The sequence below is a fragment of the Cyprinus carpio genome, chromosome A17 (assembly GCF_018340385.1).
Source record: "Cyprinus carpio isolate SPL01 chromosome A17, ASM1834038v1, whole genome shotgun sequence".
In the NCBI taxonomy this organism is placed as follows: domain Eukaryota; kingdom Metazoa; phylum Chordata; class Actinopteri; order Cypriniformes; family Cyprinidae; genus Cyprinus; species Cyprinus carpio.
In genome coordinates this window covers 7,344,994-7,360,363 of record NC_056588.1, presented here as the reverse complement: position 1 = coordinate 7,360,363, position 15,370 = coordinate 7,344,994, and the positions used below count along the sequence as shown (strand labels likewise).

The window sequence follows — 15,370 nt, the reverse complement described above, 5'->3', positions numbered from 1 at the left end:
AGGTAGTATGTTCTATAGTTTATCTATAAAATAATATAATATTTTTCAACATCAATAAAAAATAATATTTTACTCAGCATTTAGGTGTGTATTTTTACACTTAAGCTTAGCAATAACAGATGGAAATAACAGATGGGAAACATAAACTACAAAAAGGCAAACTACAAAACTGTCTTATTCATCTAAAACCATTGTGATTCATTCATACTGTCTTCTTTCACTTAAACCGTCTTCAGAACAATAGCTCTATGTCAAGCCACAAATATAAAAATGCCATTTTGACAATGACATATCATGCTGAAGGAAACACCAGAAGGCTTCATGTGCTGCAGAGCGCAGCATGTGTCAGTGACGAAGCGTGTGCTTATATGACGCAGCCCACGGGCCAATTTGAATGTCAACAAATGCTTTTCCTGTATCCTCAATGGGATCCGCAGCCTTAACAGCCAGAGGTGGAGAAATCACAGGGGGTGGAAAAGAAAGAGAGCAAGAGAAGGAGACAGACTGAGGAAGAACAGGGAGGGAAAGAGAGGAAGAGCGTGCATGTGCCCTTATGCACGCAGCCTCGTGCAGAAACGCCACTGTCACTATCAATCTCTGTCTGCGTCACTGAGAACAGGGCTGTAATAAGGCAACAAGGACGTGAGTCAGTCGTGCCCCCCCACCCCCCCCGACTTACACAAACATCATGCACACTGCCTTGGCAACTACACATCACGACCCTCATGAGCAAGACACATCCCTCGATGCTTAGTTGAGAACCAGAATGCAGCAGTGCCACACGACAGCCTGTGCATTCAAGTTCAAGTAGCCTACAAAAAGGTACAAATTCTCGGTACACCTTTGTACCACATTTACTCCTAAAATGTGCATTTTAGTACCCTGAAAGTACATATTTGAACCGAAAGTGCACATATTAGTACCTAAATCAGGGGTCTCCAAACTTGGTCCTGGCTCCAACCCTAAATAAACACACCTGAACCAGCTAATCAAGGTCTAACTAGGTATTCTAGAAACTTCCAGGCAGGGGTGTTTAGTTAAGTTGGAGCTAAACTCTGCAGGACACCGGCCCTCCAGGACCGAGTTTGGAGACCCCTGACCTAAATTATACATATTAGTATCTTCTGAAAGGGTACTGCCCCAGTGACTTCTTGTGTACCTTACCTCAAATCATGCAGCTTGTTGAGAAGAGGTGATCAGAGTTGTGAATATTCACCTGTTTGACAATAAGATGGGTAAATAAAAGCTGTATCTAGTTGCTAAAATATCATATTTCTGTGATATATAGTGGGATCAATAGGACTGGCTCAGCCTAGCAACCACCTAGAACACCACAGCAACCACTCAGCCAAAGCACCCTAGAAACCGCATAGCAACACCTTAGCATTGTGGTGGCAATTTTCACATTGGCAGGTACTGCTCAAGTGAATTAAACCTAGTCTTCATTAGTATTTTTCATATGGAAATAAAGCCTTTTTTTACTGTTTAGGTCTTTACATATGACAAGATAATTGCCAAAAGTCTAAAAGACATTTGCACTATTTTCAGTGCCTTTATATGGTAAAAGATCATAATATATCGAAAAGATTGTATTTACTAGTTGAACGCACTTCAACAGCACAACAAAGTCATAATTACTATTATTGGGAAACTTTCTATAAGAACAGTTTCAGAGTTGGAGCGCATCAGAGAAAAAAACATGGCGGATGCAATAGATGCAGCACCTGTATTGACAAAATACGTACAAAATATGATAGTACTGTACAATTAGGGTATTCTACTATATAACTATTCAATTTACAGCACCTGTATAAATTGAATAAAAATACACCCAATGCACATTCTTTATTCATCATTTCATAAAAGAATTTTATTTATTTATTTATTTATTTTTATAAAAGGTACATCGCTGCCTTGCAAAACAAAGTTACTTGAACGCAACTGATCTCTTAAATCTAAAATGCTTTAAATATTCTCCTTTGGCATTCCAAAGAAAAAACAACAACAGCTTATGGGTGAGTATATAATGACAAACTTTTCATATTTGAATGTATTATTTTATATATCCCACTGTTAGACAATGCAAATCAGTTTGCACAGTCCATTAAGAAAGCAGCAAGCAACACAATTAAGGCAAGAAACAATACTAAAAAAAGCTTTTTTAAAGCTGTTTGGCCCTGTACTACGGAACAACCCACTGGTGAGTGTCTAATTAATGAGTTTTATTCTGCCGGGGTGCAGAATTCGCTTTAAATGCAGTTACTAAGTCGTTTTTGGATGGACTATTGCCATTTTGCAGACTGTGTTTTTTCAAGCAGGCTTTGAAAGCTGTAATCATCTTACAACAGAAATCTGTAGATTAGCAGAGGAGCATATGCTGGCTCCCACTACATTTCCCCCGTCTGCTCTATTGCCCTCTATCCATTCTAAACTCAGTGTTTGCCTTTTTAAAGAGGTGTAAATTGCCCAGGGGTCATCTGTTTGGTTTACTGAACTCATAAGAGTGAATCACACTGTGTGTTCTCTTAGTGAAGAATGATTGCACAGTGTACATTTACTGCCAGGTAATTGTCACCACGAGTTTTGTGAGTGACTTTGGAAAATACACAGCAATAAATGTGCCCACGGCAATGCCACATTACAGGCTTATCTAGTCATATGGTTATTTTATCGCTTATCTACAGTCTTTAAAAAGACACCAGGGAGTAAAGCACTTAATGGCGGTGAAGGAAAAGCAGAGCATGTCTCCAGACAGCACACATGGGAGGAGCATTCAGAGGATCTGCTGACACCTCACTTACCATGACTGTGAATTGAGAAGATCACAACTGCCATGCTCGGAATGCAATCCTAATGCATTGCTTACTGCCTAATGGTTTTAAAAATAGAATGTGAAACAGTATGTAGTATGCAACAACAAACATTCTAAATAGCAGTATGCTGCATTGTTACAAGAGACAGATAATTGGTTAACATTTTTAAACAGATATTCACAATTTCTACTTGTCAATTCTTTAAAATACTAAGTATATACTAGCAAAAACAAACAAAAAACCAAAAACAATTGTTTAAAAAAAATGCTATATATATATATATATATATATATATATATATATATATATATATATATTATATATATAGATATATATATATAATATATATATATATATATACTTTTAACTCTTCAGTCAATAAAAACTGATAAAACTTCTGCATACAGAATTTGATAAAACTTCCAGATCATTCGCCTCTATGAAAACTGAAGGTCAAATTTAACACAGTGCACTATGGGATTATACATTATGGGACGCACATTTTGGCATGTGCAGTATGTCATGCAAGTATGCATACAGAATTTGCGGACTCTGCACATACAGTGCTGCATTCCTAAAGGAGTTTGTGAGGTAGTACACATCCACTTTCTGCTTACAGTAACTAATGCACTAATGCATTGTTCTCATTTGTCTTGTCCATCATCACACAAAGGAAAAGGTACACAAAGGTAAAGATAAAGGAACCCATTTGTATACAGCTATGCAATATGGAAGTTGTGCATTTAAGGAACTATACAATCTTTTTGTTTGCTTGCCTTCAAATGTACTTTCAATGACTTAATGTCAAATAACCTTCTATTATCCACTACATCTGTCTGGACGTATAATACATAACAAAAGAAAAATCTTAATATAGATAGAAATGACTGAACACGCCCTAGAAAAAAGATCTTGCAAACACATTAATAGAAACTAAAAGCTCAAATCTGGAAATCTGGAATAACAACACATTCTAGAATTAAATTAAAAAAAATCTAAATTAAAATGAACCAAGTATATTTCTTCAGAATGCACAGGGCGTATCATCAACATTAAAAGTCAACACAGGGGTTTTGGGGTCTCTCAGCTTGCTGCAGACTTGGCTTAATTCAAAAATAGAGCAGTGAATAAGCGGACGACGAAGCACAGCTCCGAGAAACGTGTTGGGAAGATAGACGGCATACCAAGGTATTGATAAGAATGTATCCTAGCAACAAGCCCCAGTGTTTGACTAAAGGGCCAGCCAGTGCTTTAGTATTACACCTCCAGCCTCTGCCAAATGAGCTTTCTCCTTCCTTCTTTCACTCTCTCTCTGCTTTTCTCAGCACACACACATGAATTCAGCATGCACAGACTGCAGTGCAACTCGTACCAGAAGAGGAAACAGCATTATTCCAGTATTTTCTTATTCAAATATTCTTTAACTTGGAAACTCTCCATTTTATGTGTGATCCCTATGCTGTGCACATGACTCAATATTTGACTCATCTTATCCTGAGAAATCACATGATTATAAGGCAAACAGATCCCACCTGTAATGAAGGAGGAATCTCAAAATATTATGACAGATCGCATGATATGGATTTTTATTCCTGTACTTGTATGCCATTAAGCGTTTCATGTATTGGAAGAAGTGTGTGTTTTGAAAACCCCTGCACACTTCCCTCCATACTAAATAGGTAAAGGAATAATTTGAGAGAAGATGTTTAAAGGAATAGTTCCCAAGAAATGAAATTTGCTGCAAATGTACTCACTCTCAGGCCATCCAAATGTAGATGAGTTTGTTTCTTCATCAGAACAGATTTGGAGAAATTTTGCATGACATAACTTGTTCACAAATGGATCCTCTGCAGTGAATGGGTGCCGTCAGAATGAGAGTCCAAACAGCTGATAAAAACATCACAATAGTCCACACGACTCTTGTGAAGCAAAAAACATTTTTAACTTCAAACTGTTCCTGCTAAAAGACAAGTCCTCTATACTGCTGGAAGTATTTTGGCAATAGTTTGAAGTTTAAAGAATTATGGACTTGTTTCTTACAAATACACCACTTTTCGTGTCACAAGAAATTATTTGATGGACTGGAGTCGTGTAAATTACTTGTGGATGATTGTGGTGTTTTATCAGCTGTTTGGAGTTTGGACTGCAGAGGATCCACTGGTGAACAAGTGATGTAATGCAAGATTTCTGTAAATCTGTTCTGATGAAGAAACTCATATACAGTACATATTGGACGGCACAAGGGTGAAAAATTATTGAGCAAATTTTCATTTTTGCGTGAACTGTTTATTTAATCCATCTTTAAACATAGGCCTTTACAGTTAATGCACAAAGTACAAGCAATGATTTTTTAAATGGAATCTAACTGGTCAATGATACAGGAAGCAGTCAAGATGAGAGCTTGACAATGGCATCTAGGATTTTAAACCATATTTAGGGGGGAATTACTGAGGCAAGACTGACCTGTTTATGTATACTACTTCCACCTACAAAAAAAAAAAAAAAAACTGGTAAAACAAGGACATGTCATACATGTAATGTATACATGTGCAATTTTTTCTCCCATGAAGTATGAAGTTTCCCCCTCAAGGTGATGATCTGTAATTCAAGCTGGCACGTGAGAAATTACAGTTTCTTCACCAACTCTCTTGTACCATGTTCAGTCATGGAAATCAACGTTTGTTAAAGCTTCCTCAAGGACAGGTGTGCTGATGACAGTGATTTCCAAATACACTTCACCTGGCGAACTACAAAGATATCTCACAAGACAGACCTGACAGTTTGAGGGCACCAAACTAAAAAACAGTCTTTCAAAAAGTACAGTTAGTACATTTTTCAAGCTACACTATATATTAAAAAGTGCTTTCTAACCCCCAACCCTAAGAATTAAACTTCAGCATGCAAGTCATTATATCAAAGAAACCTCGAATAGTGTGACTTATTCACACTATCATGGTGGCACATTGACTCACTCAAGCAGCACTAAAACTTTCTTCAAAAAAGGTTCAACTGTTGTTTCTGGAATAATGTTTACACTATGAAGTGTTAGCAGTAGCACAAATGCAGTGCTAATGACAAGTGCATGACTCACAAAAAACAGGAAATCAAGTACTGAGTACTGATTCGCTTCATTTGTTGCACAACAATGGCACATTAAACCCATTTGACAATTCATGAACATGCCATTGAAATATCTTCTGAAAGCAAATACAGTGATAACGCTGATGTCACCCTACTTCATGTTCTCACAAGTTTGTCTTTACAGAAGAGCGGAAGAAAAGACTACACTTTGTCTCAAAGGTCTTCCATCAGAGAGGGTTGAGGATCAGTTTAGATAGTTGACCGCAAGCATGTCAATGGAATAAAAAAATAAAGTAGAAAAAGGGCAGGAAGTAAGGAACAGGAAACAGAGATGCGCCAGAACTAGAAGACGCTCTCATGCCTGAGCAGAATGACGTTATGGCTCTATTCACTTGTGCTCTTTGAAGGACTCTTTTCCCTTTGTGCTCTAAACAATACTGTCGTACAGATGGGTCCGCCAGCCCCACTCCCCCTGTCTAAAGTGGAGGGACAACATAGAAGGACAATAGTGAGAGAGATCCATGCAAACATCTCCAGAGTGGTTCAAAACTGGTGATCAGCAAAATTGTCTGGATATCAACAGTGAACAAAGTATTAGCAAAGAAAAGGCAACTGATTTTTATATTTAAAAAAAAAAAAACAGGAAAGAAAATATGTAGAATGCTATAAAATTAAACATCTGCTTTTCTGCACAAACAAAGTTGTTATTGAATGTCAAAAATGTATGAAGCACAACCATGCATGCTACAATGAGACACAATATAGTTGGGTGGGAGCTGGAAGAAAACTCCACATATTGTAAGTTTATGGAATATCAAATTATTGGGAGACCATTATTCCAAGAAAAAAACAAAAAGACTCATTCATGCTTGGCTAGTTTCCTCCAGAGGTGGCATGCCAAGACTAGGAACCTGAGTCAACAAGATCTGTGCAATGGAGCTGAAATCTGACCTTCCCATTGACATCAACGAGTACTTTAGGACCCGGGCTGCACTCTGGAAAACTCTGACCCATTTCTGAGCTGGCATGGAAAAGTGGTCCCATTAAAGGAACAGCAATTCACATGTGCATTCTAAGCTTTTACAGAGGAAGTCGAGCACTACGTATACCATAGAGCAGGGATTTTTAAAGTCAGAAAAAAAAACATGCTAAAAATGCAATTAAAACAGAAAATAATAATAATATGTTAAAATTAATAAGTTTAGTAAACAAAAGACATTATTACTGTTTTGTAGATAGATTTCTTGAAGGTTGCAATAGAGTCAAATATCATAATAAATAAATAGATAAAATAATTAAGTAGGTAAAATAATACATTATTACCATTTTCTAAAAATTAAATGCTGTCTAAAGACTGCTAGGAAATCATGAAATAAATCAATATTAATAAGCATTCTATCGACAGCCATAATTTTGTTCCTCTTCAGGTTTATACAATCTTAAAGTAAGTCTAATGGTGGGTAGAAATAAACGCACTGTCAACTTAATACAAACTAAATATATTTTCAGATAATAATTTATAATGTATATATATATATAAATTCACAGTATAAATTTGTGTTTCTGCATTAAAGTACATAGTTGCCTTTATATTTTAGAAAGGGAGTCCCTTACAAAAAGATCATCATATTTTGGGGTCCACTGCATTAAAAAGTTTGAAAGCCCATTCCTTAAAGGGACAGACCTCAAAATTCCTATTTAGAAGAAGTTCATGTAACAGAACATGAATAAACATCTTAAATTTAGCTTGAAGTATCTGAAGCTTGACAGCTTACTGGCCAATTTACTGTTGGATGGAAAGGAACATCCTGTATATGAGGACAAGATGATTGCCAAATTTTCATCAACTATCCCTCTAAATCCAATAAATATGAGAAAATAGCCCCAAAATCCTCCACAAACATCACATGCTGATTGCATTCCCTTCATGTGGTCCAGAAACCCAAACACACTTCCTCTCAGTGATCTCACCCCAGGTGCCCTCCAGTCTCCTGACCCACTATCTCTGGATACAAACAGAGGTGCCCCCATCCAGCTCCACAGAATCAATCAACCAGCTGATAATTACTGTTGCTATGGAACTCACCACCTACTCAGTGCTGCCACCCGCCCTGTGACCCCCTTTCCATCCACTGCCTTCATATTTTCCACAGGGTAAAAAAAGAGGAGGGGACAGGAAAGTGAGGGAGAGCAAAAGAGAGGGAACTGAGGTAGAGTGTTATACAAAACAAAACCTAGTTTTTTTTTGTATGACTGGTTAATTAATTCAATCTGGACATTCTTCGGCTTCGGTGGGCAGAAATTTCAGGTTCATGAAGGCATGTGTAAATTTATTTATTCAGTGTTGACTTCATTGCCTTACATCTGTTCAATTCTCTGACAGGGTTAACCAGTTCACCGACCACAGCTGACGGCATTTCTTCTTTCCATGCATCCAGAGTACAACAGAATTCAACAGTTAAACACTGATCCCCCACCCCTTCGACAGTATTCTCTCAGTAACAATGTGAAACTTCCACTATTGTTGTCATGGAATGTAGAAACTCTGGACAGACAACTTTTTAAATACACACAAGTGGCAAAAAAAGAAAACTCATTTGGGATGCTTCATTTTAATACTACAAAGCATCTATAGGATGGGCACAATAACAAAACATTCAAAAGCATTATAGGAAAAAAAACAACATTAAACATTTAGTTCACTCAGATTTACATATTTTAAACCATGTTATTTGTTTCTACCATAGAATACAAAATTGGACATTTTATAGAATGTCAGGATTACAGATTTTTTTTTTCCATATAATGTAAGAAAATAAGGACACCAAGCTATAAATGCAAATGCATTTGCGCCCATTTGTGCGCTCATGGGCGTGGTGGTCTAAAAAAGAGGTGTGTTCAGGCACACTGTTGGCGTGTTGCTATTTTGAGGAACTGAAAATAGACTGCACCATAGAACAACTCAAACATGGTCTAAAGTCTGGCACAATATTTTTTCATTGTTATGTAAAGAGCGCGTTAGTAATATGCGCCTATAGGTGGGTGCACAACCCGTGTATACTTTGCTTATTACAAATACAAGGACGCGCAGAAGCACACAAACATTTTTTAAAATTTAAAATTACATTCCGCCGTGTAAATAGCGAACCCGCCATGGCTCAAGCGCAATTGGCTTTTAAAGTGGATGGGAGATGAGACTCTTATTGGTATATTGCACGTTACGCCCAAAAAACAGCCATTACTCATTAGGAGAATAAGGATAACTTGTTTAGACCATGTGCCAGGGCGCACCGACCGTTTCCCTGTCGTTAAACTACCAAAAGTGGATTCGGACACGCCCTGAGTGCACCTGCGCCATGCGCTTTAGACCATGTGCCTAGATCGTTAAAATAGGGCACTAAATATTATTCATTCTCATGTGTCTCATGACCTCAATGATGTCAAGTCTACCACAATGCACCTTTACACACCATATTCCAATTAACGGACTGTAAAAACACAATAAAGCCTAGGTTTCTATTGAGGGCAAATACTGCATACATCAAAAACTTCTGACATTTCCCTACTGAAATTCTCTAAAAGATTATTTAAAAACTACTCAGTAATCTCAAACGCTTTCAGTTTTCACATTTCCACCATCCTTCTAAATAACAGTTAGATGATGGACTCAAATCACACCACATCAGTGACCGCAAAACCACAACATTGTACACAAAATTGAGAGACTGGGTTATTAAAAAAATATATTTTAACTGACAGCAAAAAAGTCTTGGTGTTTAAATCATGATATTTCTTTAAAGCACAGCACTAAACACCATCTTCCCCTCAGCCATAATCATCACTAGCACTTCAGAGTTGCTGGTCCCAGGAGACCATTTTGTAAATGTCAGCAGATTGGGAGTGGGAAGTGGGACGGCCCAATTACAAGCCCATTTACAGCTTGCTTTGGCAAAACCGCCTCACAGGCACTCGCATGCTTCATAAGATTATTATTATCTTTATGAGGCAAAGGCAAGCAGCAGGGAACAAGCAATAACATGGTAAACTTCAGATTCAGCAGAACCAAAGACCCCCTCCGACAAGTCTGAGCAGTTGGGGAGGTGCTCTCCATCGCTGTTTGTTTTTAAAAGAACAATGGTTTGCACCAACAGTGAAAAGACGTCCTTAGCCAGGATGCACACTTGCAAAGTCACTGGACTTGCTGGGTCTGATGCAAAAACAGCTTTAATTTTAGTATTGCTTTCATCTTTACTGTTTGGTTACCACCTGAAAGCATGACTAAACATGAACTGACATGGGAAATTAAAAGGTGCAGCCGTGTCATCCAGTATTTGGTATTCCCAAGGGAACAATTCAATTATCTCACAGATTACTTGAGGGAATTCATGAGTTCCCATCATTGGTTAAGAACTGTGGGCTATCCACAAAACTGAATTTATATGCATTGTCAGTAAATAATAAGACAATAGTTTTAAATGCAATTCAAGTTCAATCAAACAAAAGAAAACCAAGGGCTTTTTACAAAGGGGTGACATCCACACTGAAAGCTTCACTCGTAAATTCGGATCTGTTTTATGACAAACCAGACATCTGTACCTTTGAGTGCCACAGAAGGGCTCTAAAAGCTTGATGAAGGGTCTTGAATGGGGGCAACTGAAGGCCTTTTCACCCCAGCCGTGGGAAGAGTCAGGGAGAAGTGTTATCTGAACTGAAACAGAATCTCAACCCCAACAACTAAACCTTCAGTCCATTGGTGGCTTGCTGGGGGGCCAGAGTCTTTTCAAAGCAGGACAGAACCACTTTTACCCCTCAAAGAGACAGATACATGACCTCAAAGTCAATGATTCTGACCAAAATAAAGTAAGTAATATAGTGGATTACACTTAAAAGAGATGGTCCACCCAAAATAGTGCATCCAAAACAACAACTCCTTCTGAGGAGAACTGATTTCATTTTTTAACATTTTTCCACTCAGCTATTCTGTTTTAATGCAAGTCACGTTCGAAAGAATAGGAAATGTTCATGTTCTGTCTATTTGGTCTCTGTCTAACAGTATATGAAAGTCTGAAATAAACAGCAGAAGCAAGGAACCCAATGTTCTGTAACACTGAATAATCAAAATATCACAATTACATACTTTTAAAAATCATTTTGAATATCGACTCACATCAAAAGCCTGTTTGAGAATGTCTAAGACACCCACCAGTAAGCAAAAAAAAAGGAATAAAAAAAAAAAAAACACATTCTTATCAATGCCAGGCGCTTCCAGCTGGCGTTATCAGCAGTAAATAACAGACATGTTTCTGCTACACTAGAGGTTAGCTTGTCATCAATCTCCTGTCATGTGGCGGGAACGAGTTAAGAACACTACTGTTAGTCTTGACTCTTGAGTGAATCTTGCTGATGGAATAGGCCTGGCCTGCTGAGTGAATATGTCTAATGTGTACTTATATTACATCATTTTCAACTAAATGAGTTTCTCAGCCATTTGTTAGAATGAAATGCCTGTGTTGTTTGAATGAAGTTTCTGATGTTTAATTGACAGAACTGACAGCGTGCACCAGCGTCACAAGGCCAAGAGAGTATTAAATCCTCATTAGACCTGACTTCTCAGGAAGAAGGAATTAGCGCAATAGCATCTGTAGCTCCAGCCTGTTCAATTTAAGTTGCTGCCCATGTGTTAATACTGCCACATATTCAAAGTAAACCTGAAGCCACAATTGCCTGTATAATCTGTTTCCCTGAAAACCCATGGAAGTCTTACTGCATGTTACTCACTGGCATAAAATGAAAATAAAAAGCATCCTTTTCTACATAAAACTTTCAAAGTTAGAAGGGCACCAGAAAGGTGTTTTAAGCATGTTTTGTTGGTCATCTATCAAAAAGCTGTTAAGAACAAACTTTTGCTGTTTAAACGCTTTAAATTAGTCAAACACTACTAATACTATTTCAAATTCTTGATTTACAGAGTACTTTTTGTTTGTTTTTATTTATTTTTTTATTTTTTATTATTGTTTTCAGGAAACACTTCTACATGCTTGAGACTATTTCAGATTTGTGATACCAATACTCTAATATATTCACAACCCATATTCCTACACCATATTCTTGACTGAATATAACTCTGCACTTTCTTCATGCACATGATCTGCTAAAACACAATAATTTTGAAGAAATATGGGATGCGTTCCACAAAACCATTAATCCAGGAGCCCAAACTCACCGTTTAGTCCATTCGGTATGCTTCTGAGAAGATGGTTGGTTGATAGATCATCCATAGACCTCCTGATAGACATGATCTTTCCCTCTGCAGGTTTGTGAATATGGCTGTGGTGGTGATCAGGGCTTCCAGCACTGCCCGTGCTGGAGGTACTGCTCCCATCTCCAACATCCCTCACAGTAGCAGAACCTCCGTTCAGATTGGTCAGACTGGATTGGCTGTCTATGGAGCTCCTGGATCCGGCTCCATTCCTCTCATCATCCAACATGAGGATGATCTCCTTCAGCTCCACATTCTCTCTCATCATACTCTCTTGGTTGGTTTCTAGGTCTTTCAGTTTTTGTTGGAATATACCAACCTCCTTCCACATAACACTGGCAGTGTACCTGCCAAATCTCTGCCATTCCCTGGACAGCTTCTTCCCTTTCTGCCGATCATCATCCAAGAAACAGCACAGTTCTCTAAGCTCCTGGTTGTCTTCTTGCAGTTTCTGGTTGACCTCCTTCAAACTCCGTATTTCGTGGAGATGCACTTGTAATCTCCGGTTGACGTCCTTCATCATGTTCCCGTGTTCCACCATCAAGTTGATCTTTTCACTATCCACTTTTCGGAGTCTCCTAAGCAGCTCCTCTTTGCTACATTTAAGCAGTTCTTCATCCGATATCTTACTTAAATCATCCCTTGGGACGTCTACAATATTTTTTGCCATATTCCTGTCGTTAAAAGTGGTCTGACGAGAGAGATCTGGTCACGATTTTCTAATCATTCCTTCGCGAAAACGTAGCGAGCAATATTAAACTCATCATTAAAATTGATCCAGTTATTCGAGGGATAAAAGCATAACTCAGCAACGAAAAAATTGTAACTGACCCCGATATGGAAACACTACGCCGCGTTTGATATAAATTCCTCCTCTATCGTTATTTCATGTTTATTTCAGCTGGAATCTCCTCTTTCTGACACTGTGACCAGTGATGTGACTCTCCGGCAGCCGCGCATCCAACCGCTGAGGCAGATGAATGGTGAGAAAATGAGCCTGTGCTCGCGCTTCAGTACACGACGCTTTCGCCGCATTGCCTGCTGAAGTTACTAGCTCTTCCTATAGGGGGCGCCTGACGACTCAAAAGCCCAATTCACCTTGCAGCTGCATTGAAATATCACGTCTTTGTCATGCTACACATGTATACCTATTTATATATAAAATACTTAAAAAACTGTACTATGGGAAAATACATTGTGAATAAAAAGAAAAAAACACCATTGGGATAAAATGCACTAAATTAGAATTTGACATAGATTGAGAAACTCGCTGGTTGTTTCTGAAAACATAACTTATTTCTTGTAAAACAATAACACGATAATAATATTGATAGCTGGTTATGTACATAAAAGTTAAAGTGTTAAAATAATGTTGAAGGATTTCTTAACAAAATTGAAATCTGCACTCATTATTATTATTATTAATATTATTATTATTATTATTATTTAAGAAATGTGCTATCCAGTAATCTCAAGTAATCCCATCCAGACCCAGTTTCAGGCACAACCTCAACAATAAATAACACCAGAATAATGACACCAAGTCAATGCCATTGAATTTATGTACATGTACATTTATGAAAATTAACATTAAGATAAGATACAGAATTTAATTTCATTAGGACCACTGTGCCTCTCTGAGAGCACAAACTGTCCATATAGTGGCCCATGGAGCGTTGATGCATACAATGCAAGCTGATATTCCCAGAATTCCCTGCGTGACACTCCACATTTTGTTTAAATAATCATGTTTCTTAATAGTTTTATTATCTTTGCGATCAGTTATGTACATTTGGGTTTATGTTACATGTTGTGTTGTTTAATTAATGTTTATTGCATTATTTAAGTGTTGTGTGTTACCATGATGGTGTTTAGTGTCTGCGTGAATGACTCTGTGTGCCTTCTATATATTAGTATGTACTTCATCTTGTGGAAAAGCTACTTGTGATGAACTGTTTCTTTATACTGCTGTCTCTTTTACCACCTGCATGGTAGTTGTCACTTTATGTAAAAGATACAAAACAGATTTTAGTAGCAGTGTGCATTGTTGAATTTACTAGTTTACACTCAAAGTTTCTTGTTTGTAAATTACAGTTTTATACTGTAAAATGTTTTTACAGTTTTTCTGAATTTTTTACAAAATTATTCTGGCAACCACAGCTGCCAAAGTTATATTGTAAAAACTACAGATTTTTTAACAGTGTATTATCACCAGGACCCTGGCTATTATTTTAGATGTCTAATGTAAGCCTACCAAAACACATTTTCCAGTTTTTAATGCTACATTGCCTAAAGTATTGGCCCTGCCACTAGGAGAAACATGGAAATAAGGGGTCTCAAAAGACATTTGCCCAGGGGGTTCTACCATGATCTCTAATAAAAACACATTACCTCATCCATAAGATTACAAATAGTTTAATAAGCTTAAAATAATTGTACAACTGTTCATTGGCAACGTCAGAGACACATTAAGTATAAAACCAATAATGTGGTGGTATTTATAGCACTACTAAGTACTTGCTTGCACCACTTGAGATGCGTGAATGACAAAGGAGAGGTAGGCATGTTTAAACCAATAGGGAATAAGTAAAATTCTAGTCCCGAAAGCAGTTCATAATTTTTATGTGAATGTAGCTCCAAAAATAGCCACCAAGCTTTCTGTGAGAATTCAAATGGGGCTTAATTTCGTTAATAATAACTTTGTTACATTTTTTGACCTATTTTTAAACAATGAAGCATTAGGAACATTCAAGTGGATATTAAAGACTAGAGCAACATCAGACAATTGTCTTTTCATATGTTAATACATCCTGTAATGTAAATGAATGTATAAGAAAATTTAAATATAAAATGATCAGAAATCACTTAAACCTTTTAAAAGCAGATCCCACTTAATCTGCGTGGGTACTGAACTTGGAGTCTTCAAGGGTTTTGGTGTGAACACATCTCCATCTAGTGGCTAAAATTACTCTACGCTCACATCTGTAGTTTTTACATGGTATCAACATGAAAATAGCTGAAGAACTGATGAGAGATTCATACAAAAACAAACATAATTGCTGGAACTAAACCAGAGACTGCAAAGAGCTTGCAGAAAACATTCAAAATGAAAAAATAAACTGCAGACACCAACATAACATATCAATAGTATCTATGGGAATTCAAGCTTAACCTGATTCTATTATTTCATCAGGAAAATAAACTAGAAACAGACAAA

General features: G+C 37.4%; 1 protein-coding gene across 1 annotated transcript in view; it reads right to left on the bottom strand.

The window, feature by feature from the left end:
* ccdc85ca (coiled-coil domain containing 85C, a) overlaps positions 1 to 13,170 on the bottom strand; it is a 32,245-nt gene extending 19,075 nt beyond the window's left edge. Inside the window, exon 1 of the mRNA XM_042773820.1 lies at positions 12,118 to 13,170. Coding sequence (XP_042629754.1) covers positions 12,118 to 12,823 — 706 coding nt within the window. The 5' untranslated portion in view covers positions 12,824 to 13,170. The remainder of the gene's footprint in view (positions 1 to 12,117) is intronic.
* Positions 13,171 to 15,370: the final 2,200 nt, after the last annotated feature.